Source organism: Pagrus major, chromosome 7, assembly GCF_040436345.1.
Source record: "Pagrus major chromosome 7, Pma_NU_1.0".
NCBI lineage: Eukaryota > Metazoa > Chordata > Actinopteri > Spariformes > Sparidae > Pagrus > Pagrus major.
In genome coordinates this window covers 9,192,897-9,206,859 of record NC_133221.1, presented here as the reverse complement: position 1 = coordinate 9,206,859, position 13,963 = coordinate 9,192,897, and the positions used below count along the sequence as shown (strand labels likewise).

Below are 13,963 nucleotides of genomic sequence, written 5' to 3'. Positions count from 1 at the left end.
TTAGCCTGTAAATGAGAATTGATCCTCCTCTGCCAGCTGGTAATGTGAATGTGTACAAATATTTGGAGAAACCTGCACGACTGGCCTCTGTATTCTGTCTCTACGTTTTCATCCAGTCTCGACGGACCTGGTTTTTTAGATATTAACTGATTCCACCTTTTGTACAGCTGTAAAAGCCAAAAAACACTGGAAGTGCTCACAAGTTCTAAAAATAGCAAAATACAAAAACCATAGAAACAAAATCATGAGACTAGTAATAGCGTTGTAGTCAAGACCGCACCAACCAAGACCAAGACATTACCGAGACCAGAGAGTACTGAGACCAAGACAAGGCCAAGACATTTGGAGGTCGAGACCGAGACAAGACCAAGACCATATATATCAAAGGAAAATCATAACAAAACATCAAAATGTGAGTTTTCTGTTTTTTTTAGCTGGGGGAAATCTTTACACTACCAATGATTTGAAGTTATTAGCTGTTTTTGAGAGGGTCCTTTTTCACTCTTATCAGTAAGGCATGGACAAAAAGCCTATCAGCGGTGGTCTTGACCGGTCTCGTTAAAAAAACCAGAGTCCGCCCAGTCCGAGACCGAGACAAGACCGAGTAAAAATGCCCTCGATTCCAAGACAAGACCAAGAACCTCAAAAAATGGTCTTGAGACCGGTCTCGATACCAAGACAGATCTCGAGTACTACAACACTAACTAGTAAGACCATCTGGTGTGAGAACATCAGAAATGTACACTGGAGCTTTAGACGTCAAGAAGCAAAGGGACTGTTTAAACAGCTTTAAAAATCTAAATAGATGAACAGTGTGCTGCCACTACAAAGTCTCATCTCATCTTTGCCTGTTAGCATAAATAAATATCAGCTATCACAGTTACTGAAACCATTGCATCCTTTTTTGTGTCAGCTCATTCTTACGACAATCAATGTTTTGAAATAGAAAAGCAACGCCATCATTGTTTTGTGGTTGATTTTTTTTGGCATGTCTCTAAAAATCTTCTAAAAGAAAAGCAAATTTTGTTGAGCTAATCAATGCCCCGCTCCTCGCATGGATCCGCGGCTTTAAAAAGAAAAAAATGAATGCATAATGTCTCTGGAGCATGTTCTAAATATATTTCTCAGAGTGTCGGGTGAGATTAGGTTAATCAGTTTCAATGATTTCAGCCAAGAAAATCAATGGGATTAATTTAGAAATGTATCAGTAGAAAATCATGACACCAGTACTGTTCTCATTAGATCTTCCTGACGCTACACCTAACTGCTGAACGTTGATGGAATTGTGGAAAATTATGGGGTTGTTACCTCTTGCTTTTCACAGGCGTGCAACAGTCGGATTAAACATCACTGAAGGCGACATGCAGTGCTACGTAATAGCTTACGTCTTTTCTAGTCGCAAGTATGACTGTCAGGATGGCTAATAGATTGTAGGCAATGAAGCAACCCTCACATCCAATAATGGTATCACTGTAACTATTAACCCTAGTCCTATTACCACCAGCCTCTTGAGGATGGTTTTAACTCAGCTTTATCTATGCTATCGGCGTGGCAAAAGGGATGAATACCCAAAGGAAGAAAGGTAGCACACACACCCTTCTTCAGGACAGAGTTGATATCTCAGTTAGACCAGTTTATTCTGCCCGTGTCGAACAACATGCTTACGTTCCGGCCTAGTGGCCTTCGTCTCTGATGAGTATCTCAACAACTGGATTGAATGAAAATGAAAATGAATTTTTGTACAAGCATTCGTGGTCTCCAGAGCATGAGCATTCTGAACTGAACTGAACTGATATCCACAGTTCCGAGACAGTTCCCTAGCTTGCCTATATATCTCTGAACTGTTCCTCTAGTCAAGGGGTCACCAACACGGTGCCCACTGGTGCCTAGTCGCCAGCAGTGACCATGTTGTATGAGTCGCTGGCAGGGCACCGTGAACCTAGACTATTAAATCTATATGTTGTATATGTGTTTCCCACACATACACTTTTCTTTGGCGGACCCATGTATATTTTACAATCAATTTTATACTTCGATTTTTTTTATCCTCCAGTAGTTTATCATGGATGGAGAACAACACCATCCATGATCAACTAGTGGACAGTCTGCCCTTGTTAATAACACATGCTTTGTAGTCCACTCCCAGAAAGGTTGGTGACCCCTGCTCTAGCGCCATCATCTGGTTAAAATTTTAATTTGTCTAACATTTTTGTTTAACATAAATTTGTTGCAGATTTAATGACCTTTCCACCAGCCTCAGCTGTACTTTGTGTTAGTGATAATTAGCAAATGTCCTCATACTAACATGGTAATCTAAGATGTTAAAGATGCTGAACATTAATGAATTAAAACACTGCTAAATACTGGCATGTTAGCACTGTCGCTGAGCATGTTACACTCAATGTAATTAGCTGTGTGGCTAATTACATTGAGTGTAAGGGCAATCAGAAGAAATAGCAAACAATGTTGTCATTCACAACAGAAATTAGTAGGGAACAGGAAATAAAATGAAGATTTTTTTTCCTTACTGGGGCATAAAATCAGTTACATTCATCATGACTCTTTTCAATATCAGAGTGCTTCAAACAAAACAAAATGATAGGGTTTAAAATACAGAACCCACTTGTCCCTGCCCTATTTCTTTGAAAATTATAGCCTGAATGTTCTGTTTTCATGGTAAATCCCAACTGCCTCTGACCAGAAAGCGAGTCCCTTTGTGTGACACAGCAGTGACTCAGGGGGGGCCTCCATGTTGTCTCATGTGCTGGAAGGCTGGACGACGTCCAAGCTGCTTAGCCTGAAGGCGGCCAAAACTTTCTCTTTCTGTCCCCACTGCAGGGTAGGATGAGGACATCGGCTGGCATCAGGCTGACAGAACAATCCCTTTAAGATCTCAGGCGGCTTTGCAGCAGCTGTATGACTTTTTTTATATATATATATAATATTGACCTTTTTCTTGCTCTTTTTTTTCATGAAGAAGAAAAATTTAGAAACTGCTGTGCTGAATTAATGAAATCAGTGAGCTCTCCGTTCATCAGTCATCTTTCACCAGCTGACACTGACACTTTGACTTCTCAAGTTGAGGAAAAATAAAAAACCACTGGCCAAAAATCAATACGGAAGCTGTCATGGCACCATTGATTACATCTAATTTTAAATCTTTTTGAGCCACTCGAGGTTTTTCTGGCTTCTCCTCCTTGTGGCTTCAAACCTCTGTTTAAGTCTGAGTAAATGGTAAGCAGCGCAGCCTCATACAGCAGGACAGTGATGGATGGGTGGGTTGATGGTGAGATTATGCAGGTGAGACAGCTCCAAGCCTTTAATCCCACGTTCGTTTCAAGGAAGCTATGTTGGCTCTGCTCTGTTTGTTGGGTTCTGCTCTGACAATGTGATTTTTTTTTCTTCTTTTTTAAAACTTTTACTCAAAAAGCCAGGGCAGGGTACCAGATGCACATCTTTAAATGTTTAAGATTGGAGAATTGCAATTGCACTGCAGCTCCGACACAGAGGACACAAGCGAACCCTGTTGGCATTTCTGTTGTGCTCTTCCACTTCCTTGTCCCTCTCGGCTTTGAGAATTTCACAGCAGTGCTCTGCAGAATGAAATCATACATTTAAAAAAGAAAAGCCATTTCCCCCTCCTGCCAGCATTCCCTCAGTAGGCATGCTACTGCACACTAATTAAATGCCAGAAATTAATTTGAGTGAAACCCAACATGTCAAGAAAGAGAAAGCACAGGAGGAGACAGCCACATAGTAGCTTTTTGTCACCGTGCTTGGTGATTACCAGCAGTGGTTCGGATTGGATTGCCTGGAGAGGGGTTTACAAACGGCAGGAGACGGGGGATAGTTATAGTGCCAAGAATAAAAGGCAAGCTTCTGGGCAGCCTTCTCACATGACTGTCCTGAGAATTGACCGCTTGGGCTTGGGTGGGAAAAGTGAGTCGAATCGGAACTAATCCTGAACTAAAGGAGCTACGTCTCTGTAGCCAGAGCATGGTAGATGAGGGACGTCTGCAATCTGGGGTCGAAAAAGACAGCTTCATGGATTTGGCCTGCTCAGTTGTAAAAGTCAAGTTGAGGGGCACAGATAAAACCGTGGAAGCCCACTGGTCTGTGAACACAATTGCTTGCTGCTTGTTTTTAAGGCATTTATTTGATTCGCTTCCCTGTTTGTTGGACTTTCCTTGTGTGGAAGTTTCGGCGAGTACATGGGATTTGTCGGGCACGGGCGGGCGGGTTTCAGGGACTGGGCTGCGTGGATGAACTAATGTAGCGTAGTGTGCACCAAATTACACTTAGCACAGAAAGGGAGTGAGCGCAGTCAGAATCAATTCTCATGTCCAGACCTCTCTCTCTCCACAATTACCACCCAGTTCCAGGGTGCTGAGGCTCTGTGAAGGTGACAGGGCACACCTTGGGAGCACTGTCCAGGTTTGATAAAGCACTATCAAGTCAGGGTGCAGCATCGAGCTGTATTGCACTCTGACTAACATGAATCTCTTTGATCACAACAATCACTACAAAATGTATGCATGTTTTTATTATTGTGAGTCTGCTGACATCTGGTTGAACCTTTGAAAAGCGCATTCCCAGTGAGCATATCAACACGCGCTCTTACACACAGGTGGAGGTTACAAACGTCAGTCCTCAAAGGTGCAATGTAGTGCTAATCATAGCGTTTCCATGACCTTAGTAGCAAACAATGTGTCTGTGGAGGAATGTGTACTGCTGTACCGACTGCACGAAGGAATAGAAAAAGAAAAAGACAAGGAGGGAGGAGAAGAGGTGATGAAGTGTCATAAATATGCTGATGCATATGGACATGTTTGGCCACAGCCTTGTCAAACTGGTAAGCTGTGGTTATTTTTGAGTGTAAGTGAACCAAACACAAAGGTTTTAGCTTTCTCTTGTTGTTTCACACGAGAGCACCCGCAGGCTGCGACGCTCAGACTGCAGCTCGTGCCTGCATCGCCTTTACTACTTTTTTAGGTGACACATTCCATAAAGCAACAACATGTGAAATCAATTTTGCGTAGCTTGGAGCACTTTGCGTTTGCATACTTGCGTTGACAGTGTTTCAGGCCTAAATCCAGCAGAGTTAGCAACTAGCTGGTGGATAGTGGAGCATTAAGCAGCGAAAGGGACAGATTTTCCCTCAGGAGTTGGACGACAACAAAACTGAAAGAAGAGTCAATGTTGAACTTTTTTCAATTTTTCAGGTCAAAAAAGGCTTCAGATGAATACTAATGTCAGTCCGTGTCTGGACGATGTGTGATTAGAAGGGCTGCAACTAACAATATTTTTTTCATTGTTGATTAGACATTATTTTTCACAATTAATTGATAATTAAATTAGGCTACAGAGAAAAGACAAATGCTCATCAGAAGTTTCTAGAGCCCAAAGTCGTCAAATTCCTTCTTTTTTCCAACCGTGTGGCATTGGCAAAACTTAGCTTTACAGTCAGCTTATACCCTTTTTAAAAGCATATCTGTAGCTTCACAGCAGCAGTTTACATACAACATTTTGATGCTGACAGCAACAGAAAATGATTTGTACCTGGCTATGTGACCATTAACAAGTGAAAGTGAAAAGCACATGTGTGCATGTTTCTGATAGCTTCTAAAGCTTTCAGCATTTCCTCACTGTAGGCTGTGGGGGTAATCCAATAAGAGCCCTGTCTCAACACATTGAAATGCTGAGGGGGAGGAAGGCACTGTGCCTGAGGGGCCTCTGCCTGTGTCTCTAATGAGGGAAGAGAGAGGCGGATGCAAGGTCTCTGCTTCACAGACAGCACAACAAGCAACTAGTTAACCCTCTTCATTCTGCTCTGAGTATACATAGCTACCTTCCCTGTTCTCTTCCTTCCATCTGTCTCCACAGCTCCAAGCTCACTCCTCCACAGAGGAAAGACTTAGTCCTGCACACTGGCTCTGCCTGCTTGTACCTAATTTAGAGAGCTGCCGTGTGGAAGTCGCCCTCCTCTTTGTCTGAGAGCTTATGATTGTCTCAGCAACTCAGCTTCGATACCTGAAACGCAGTGCATGCTACTGCACTTTCTGACTGCTGCAGCAATATCCCTCAAGCCAGCCGGTATAGATGTTTAAAGTGAGCTATAAGAGACACAATCAAAAGCTTGGGATTTTAATTACATTCACTCTGTCTTGAGTATCATAAGCAACCAGCCACTAATTACCTCAAGTTCTGGTGCACTGTGCTCCTGCTTATACAGCAGCAAAAAAATACTCAGCTGATGAGAACAGACCAAGCGCTGGACCCAGTCATGAGGGGATGCAGAGAGGGCGCTTTCAACCCCGATCCCTGAGCGTAAATTACGTAACAATATAGTAAAATATTCATGACACACCATGGGGACGGAATCCTGCCTGCTCTGAAGTGCTGAGCAAACACTTCGCCCTCAGCCACTCTAAGACTGTGAGGAGGATAAGGACAAGCCCAAAAGTAAGGAGCTGAAAAACCCATTGAGAGGCCGAAGCCAATTATTGTCAGGAAACAAATTCTTCAAATTCTTCCTCAGAGAAGTGAGGATGGCAGCATCAGATCCAAAATTATATCGAGGGTATATTATGTAGCATATGCTTTCATGCGAGTGCTCTTTGCATGTGTTAAATCATCAAATAAACATGACATTTGCACAAGAAACAAATATAGAGCTGCAAAGAACCAGCACAAAGCACTAAAAGCCGCATGCAGGTGCTGATCAACACATAATACCTTGGTAGGAGCTGCAATGAACTATTATTTTCATGACCAACTAACCTGCCGATTATTTGTACAATAAATCGATTAGTCTCTGAAAATGCTCATCGCGTCAAGTGACATCTTCAAACTGCTTCTGACTGAATCGATTATCAGAATAGTTTGCAACTTATTTCTCTTTTGAACGACTAATCGATTATGTGAACGACGCGCCTCATAACAGCTTATTAATGCTTCAATCATTGTACAAAACAATCTGTATGCATCTTGAGTTTGATTTCAACCCATCAGTTCAGGTAGAGGAAAGAAATTAGATTAAAAGGTTGAAGGACGAAGTCGAGCCTGACTTCTGAAGTCATTAGAGGGAAGTGGTGAGCAGCGAAACCTTCTCCACCACTCAGGGGAGTCCTACTTATGGTTTTATGTGACTTTAATGATGGAGAAAAGAGCCGGAACCTGCCATGCTGTGCCATGTGAGTGTTCAACATTAGCTTTACTTTTTAGTCAATATCCTTACGGCAAGAACAGAGGTTTGCATTTAATTGCAGCAGAGTGGTTTTTGATGGGTCCTGCAGACTTTTACAGCCAGAAATTCATATAGTATTTGTTGGAGAAAAAAATAGGCCACATTTAAAGTGTATAGTGACAGGTACTGAAAAAAACCTCCCTAGGATATTATTACATTGATGCCATAGATACCATCAGTCTTTTTTCTGTGCCTCATGAGATATGTTTATATTCATAATGGCATTGGACAACTACCAGAGAATGAGCAGTAACTTTCTTCCAAACTCACCAGAAGTTCATGCATTCCCTCCAGAGCCATGTGAAAATAAAAAAAAAATCATTTCCAGTTCAATAAAACATCCATCTAGTTTGCAGTTCTACTGCAATGTTTGTGTCGCCCTCGACTCAACTCATTTATTGTTGGTCTTCCATCGTCAGAAGTTATAGATGGTTCCTGGTACCTGCTGCTTTATTTGGTATTAAACGATCGAGTGAAAGCACTGCAGACCGGTAGCGTAGCCAGAAATGTAGGTGGACCTGTGAGATATTAGGTATGCAAGTTATTTCTTCTTTCAGTTCTGCTGTAAATTCCCGAATGGTTGCACTAGCAACCGAAAAAAGAATCAGAAATACTTTATTGATCCCCTCATGGGAGACTGGGTTGCCTTTCAGCGATGTCACCCTTAAAATAATAAGATTGTTCCTGACGGTAACATTAGATTTTTCTCCTTAAACAGCTTCATTCTTGTAAGAATCACCTGAACAAAATATCAGGGCATTTATACTAAATGAAACAATGCAATCAAGTAAACTCAAAGATAATGCAACAGTGTAAAACAGAGGACAGTGGATGGTAGAGATGATGAGCTAAAATTAAGCACAGTGGGAACATTTTATCAACTTGTTTACATCATTAAATTTGTTAGCATGATGATTAAATGCTGAAGAGAAAATTACAGAAACAAGGGCACAAATTAGCTTCAACAAGGAGCATGAATCTGGTTCACTACAGTAAACTGAAATGCATACGCAACATCATCTCATGACCTGGTGTAGTATTAATATTATTAAAAACTATTAAACCTAGTTTTCTTTTCACCTGGGGCAGCATCTGGGCCCCATACAAATCACATTCCCATGGCTTCTTGTTTCCCTATCAGTGTGATTCATGAAAAATTGTTCCGCCTGTCGAGTGCAAAACAGAAGATAAGTTGATTAAAGGCTTTTAAGCTTCCCCGTTCTCTTCCATGTTAATTTGGACTTCTACAGGAATAAATGTCGAGAGAACGATGTTTTAAGAAAGCTTGACGCCAGTGTTGTGAGCCTTTTTGCCTTTTCTTTGCAATTAATGCTATCTACTTGGCATTTGGTGTGACATTATGAAAAAAAACACTGACCAAAGAAAAGAATTTAATAGAAAGTAAATAAAAGAAAAGCCAGAGGAAGCTGCTCTGACCTGCTGTGGTTGTTAAATACAGTGTTTCCATTTCAGTGACAGTAGAAGGTGTCTGTTTAAGCATTTATCTGTCAGATTTTTGCCGTATGAACAGATTCAGAGCGAGCCATAGAAAACGTTGGTCAGATCATTCCCTATTGTACAATTGACGCTTCCTAAGTGCTGCCCATTTTCACCCTGTGGTCCAATACCAGTTACGCAAGCTTGGTACCTGGATAAACCTCAGTCAACTTTCCTGTTTGCTGTTAAACATTCTGTATATTATGTGCTATGTGCACATAAGAAAAACAAGTTATCAATCAGTTAAAAGGCGTTCAAAGATGAATTTAGTCAAAAGTAAAGAGTGGATTAGGCTGTGGGATAGACGTCACCGTCAGCTGAACTTCAACACCAACTTTACTATACTTTATTAACCCTCAGGAGGGGTAAAGGGGACATACCCAGCAGCGCAGGAGCAATGTTTACTGATAATCTTGTCATCGTCGGCCTCTACGAAAAGTAACGGTGGCATCACTTGGTTTCCTTCAGACAGGAATGACTTGGCCTCAATGCACGTCATTTTGACCAAACATCATGAATATATCCTTCCATCACGTACTGTAGTCCTTGCTTGCTGTCAATTTCTTGAAGCTATATTGCCTGACTCCCTGAAACTATCTATAAAACACTTAAAGGGACCGGCGTTGCCATGTTTGTTATTGTCAAGTTTGTCTGACCTAGCAACAGTATTTAAGTGACAGTTCATTATCACAATGTTACAAAGTCACACTAGAGAACCTCTGATGTAATGTTGGAACAATTGTGCTTTTTCCCTATGACCAACCTGCCTGTTTACCATCTATGTTTAAATCTGAGCGTGCCATGTTGGTGCTCAAAAACAAACCTTAAATGTGCCACTGACACAAGACTTTCTGAAACTTTTTAAAGCTGAATTGAGTGTGAAAGCGCTGTGTTTGTCAGCTGTAAGCCAATTCGCCATTGGTAGGTGGATGCATTTGCACAGACTCTCTTACCTAAAAGCCTGTTTTCCCTCCTTCCATCTGCTCCCACTGCTGACGCAAAGACTCAGAAAGAAGCAGCTCGTGGTCTTTCTGCAGCAGCACTGTGATATGCAGAACATGCTCAGCTAATGGCCTGCTCACGATGCCTCTCGGTGCTTGTATCATGTCAAGGACAGACTGGAGATTCTAAGATTGTACCAAGCAGTGGTACACGGCCATCCAATGCTTTTGTGATCCTCCAAGATAAGTTCCAAGTAAAGTAAGTAGAGACACTGAGGCAAAAGCTCTTGAGTTTCCTGCTACTTCTGCTAGAGACTTATGTCGGTGTCAAATATCAAAGTGTATGTACCAGCTAGATCCATGGAGTTTTTTGGAAAGAGGGAGTTTTCAGTAACCACCTCTTGAAATATAGTGTTTCCTCTGTCCCTCAGTGGGATTTGCCCATCGTGCTCGAGGCCCTGTCAAGCAGGCTGTTCAGGCCCACTGGGCAGATACCTCTAAGGCCATGGTCCATCAAAAAATGGATCCCTGCTTCCTCTGACCTCAACCCACGGGGTGAATAATTTGCGTGCCCCTCCAATCCATCTAAGCTGTTCACCCTATCAGAGTCAGAGTTTCACTGTGCTCGCACATAACTCCTTCTTTGCCCAAGAACACTGAGTGTTGGATGGGGCAGCTGAATGCCCTTTAGAGAAGTAACAAAAAAAAAAACTAAATGATTTGTTCCCACTGCAGGATTTGGCATGCTGTTTGGAACACATAACAACTCACTGGCAAAATCTTGCCCAAACAGAGGCTTGCCAATTAGCTGTGTGAAGACGTCTCGCAGGCCTGTGAGTGGACAGGCCCTCCCCTGGGCAGTCGTGTGCCCTCCGCAAGGAGTCTGGCCACAGAGTTGTTTGGTGGAACATTTGGGGGTGGAGAGATGTGCACTAGCATAAGATGTAGCAGTCATTTCAAGGTTTCAGGCAGTTCTGGGTAAATGCTCAGCATTGTCATGAGGTGTTGACTGCTGCAAGTTTATTTCTTACTTTTTGGAGATGTGTGCATGTATCTCTTCCTTCCTGTGCTCTGTGCTAACATGACTGCAGTGTTGCTGCTTTAGTTGAAAGTCTGATTGTGGACAGGTTGTTGTTGACAGCCTGCTGTTGAAACATCACCTACAGATTTATATATAAAACAAAGTCCTGTGCAGGCTGACAGGATGTTGGCATGTGATGTGGAGTGCTGGGGCAGTGTATTGGCCAACCTATCTTTGAAGGCAGGCTACTGCTTGCCTCTGCAGTGCTGAGCAATGAGACAGTTCCTGTGTGAGATATGTCACCAATGTCCTTTCCGCTCAGCGGATGATAATAATACCCCTGATGGTGAAAGTTGTGTGACAGGTCTGCACTTGTGGATGTAGAGGACGAGGGCTTGTGATGGCTGGACACTGACGCCAGCCTTGTGTTTCTAAAAAATCTCCAAGGATGTAGGAGTGACACAAATATTCACATTTAATAGGCTAGAGTCTGTTTGAATAGAGCAATGGCTGCATATTGTACTTCTAAAATTGGAACACAAATGGGAGCTTTACCCGTGTACTCATATACTTTATGCTCAGCTCATATGGTTTAAATATATTCATATATATTAGACTAGGTATAATAAGCCTAAACAGCCCATAAGAGATACTCACCTGTATTCCTAGAACCTGGGGTTACAATAAGTAACTGCTGTCTTTGTGCCGCAGTTTGTCTAGCATGAGTATTGGGCTGTTATTTTGAAAAGACAACCAGTTTTGACACAGTTCTTATGCTCATTAGTTTGGTCGTGGCCTGTAGTTCGCTTTGACAGCTCTGAGCAGGTATTACATAAGCCCTGTCATATATTGTTTATGATCTGCACTCATTTGCACATTATATTTGCATCTGGTGAGCCACAACACAGAGGCTCATTTTGTGGACTATATTCAATAGCAGCGCGATGAGCTTGTGGTGCCATGCATGGCTTCCTCGAATTAATGAGAAGAAGGCAACACTGAGGACTCTTGGCAAATTAGTGTCATTAGTGAGGAGAATTATGGTGTAATGATCAGTGCATAGTTTTCTGGACAGTCAGAAAAGAAAATGTCTGAATATGATTTAAAAGCTTCGTAGGAAAATAAAAAGGGCAAGGCCATAAAAAAACAGACTGGGAAATGTCAGAAGAAACTGATTATATGTTTTTGTGTTCATGTTGTTCCATTAACGGGAACTTTGCTGACAAAGGGGTTGATAATGACATCGTGAACTGAAAGTCTGAGCTCTCAAAGCGTTCTAGGCATTATGCTGTTTGGAATTATATAATGCATCCGTGCTGTGCAATCATCGGTGAAGAAAATGTAAAGAAAAGAAGCTGTGAGAGAAACTGACCTTGAAGAGACGCAATATGTTGGCTACCATGATTGACACGGAGCTGGCAGATGCACCAATCACTCCCACCACTCTCTCTGGCTTAGTGATGATGGGCGGCCCACCGCTGAGACACTTGACATCAGTTGAGTCTTTCTCAATCAGTGCCTGAACAAATGTCAGCGACTGTTCCAGAGCATGGGTGTCCCGGGAGCAGGTGTCCAGGATACGGGCCCCGAGGGTGATATTAGGCAGTAGCTCGTTGTCATTATTGATACGATCCAGGGCAAATAACATGGCCTCCAGCCTGTGGATCCCCTTCTCCTTCTTCAGCTCTCCGCAGGCTTTGCCATCGTTCCCCCTCGCGTGCACTGGGAACAACCCACCCAGAGATATGTCCCCATCAATGCGTATTGAATTGAGGTGTGTGTGGCCTGGCATTTTGGGCTTGGCTGCCAAGGCGATCAAGAAATAACAAGTCAGCAGCAACACCCAGCAGCAGACACTTCTGTGGCAGCCAATCCAGGCTCTCTCAAAGCCTCCTCGAAGAGTCATAATGAAAGGCTAAATCCGCATCCAAATACAAATTCAGGTCCTTTGAAAATGAAAGAGGTGTGCACACATATACCCACACACACATACAAATGTCCTGGAGGTAAGCCGCAGTATTTTTCAGAGCACAGTCGTCTTCAGAAGCCTCTTCTCATGGTTTCTAGCTCTCTCACAAACAGGGTAATACTAATTATGCAGCCCTGCTCTCTTCATCTCTCACTTTCTTCTTTCCTCTTTGTGTTTCACTCTCTTCCTGCACCTGAGAGTGGTGGCTACATGCGGTAACTAAACAGTACAGGGCGAGCTGAGATGGGAGTCCGCAGAGAGCGCTCTCATAAGGCAGGAACAAAGGTGTGAAGTTCGACTTTCTTCCCTGCCTCTACAGAATCACTCGGGTGCGTTTAGCTCTCCTTCCTGTTGGTTCTTGAAGCAGGCAGGAAGTCACAAGAGGACCCACTGGGTTCTTCAGCTGGCTCCTGCAAACAGAGAAGACAAGTGTTAAGACGCTAAGGCAACAACAAAGCAAGCAACTCTTTTCTACAAAAAAGGATATGAACGATGAAATGGAATTCCATTGATCTGATCAACAATAGATTTCTCAATGTGTTTATGCAGGTTGTGTTAGCCTCGAACACAGCTGAGGTTTTGTCTTTTACTGCTGAATCTCCCACAGAGCTCTACTGAAGTCCGTGGATGGGAGACAAGCTGCTGTGTCGTACTCTCCATATTTTAATTGACATCGTATTCAAAACTGCTCAGCACACTTGCATTCATCGGACAGTCAGAGTTCCCGAACTAGCTACAGGAATGTCAAATTCAAGCAGAAATAATACCTGGACCCGGCTCCTAGCACAGGAAATCTGTTCTGTGTTGCACCCATGCCTCAACTGCTTTCAGAGCAATGCAATGAATTATTTCTATGTGCCTTGAGCATAACTGATTCGCTGCTGCTTGGCACTGTTCCACGGACTTCATAACCACACACTGCTCTGCTCATGTACAACCTCTCCAGTGTTTCACCGAAAGGTTATGAAATATGGCACTAAATTAAGAGCAAAGGGGTTCTGATAATCAAAGAAACGCTATTCCTCGAGTTATGAACATAACGGCTCTTTGCACATCTCATCCCTCGTTGGCTGACCTACCCCTCGGATCAACATCAGTACCGGGTACTCTCTACGTGCGTGTCCATTCTCTCAACAGTAGGCTGGCTTCCTCCACAGTGCCATACTAATAGAACGGTCGATCTGGACACAGTTGGAGGTGCCTGCAGCTCCACCTCCCTCTCTTTTCTCCCTCTCTCTCTCAATTGACCATCACACACATATCTGTCAGGCTTTACTTCATGCTGCTTT

The 13,963-nt window shown here is 42.9% G+C and overlaps 1 protein-coding gene across 3 annotated transcripts in view; it reads right to left on the bottom strand.

Annotated features, from left to right (window-relative positions):
* The window catches only part of LOC141000435 (metabotropic glutamate receptor 4-like), a 138,483-nt gene extending 125,872 nt beyond the window's left edge, over positions 1 to 12,611 (bottom strand). For all 3 annotated transcript variants that reach the window (XM_073471177.1, XM_073471176.1, XM_073471178.1), the window contains exon 1: positions 12,078 to 12,611. In XM_073471177.1, coding sequence (XP_073327278.1) covers positions 12,078 to 12,611 — 534 coding nt within the window. The remainder of the gene's footprint in view (positions 1 to 12,077) is intronic.
* Between the last annotated feature and the right edge of the window lie 1,352 nt (positions 12,612 to 13,963).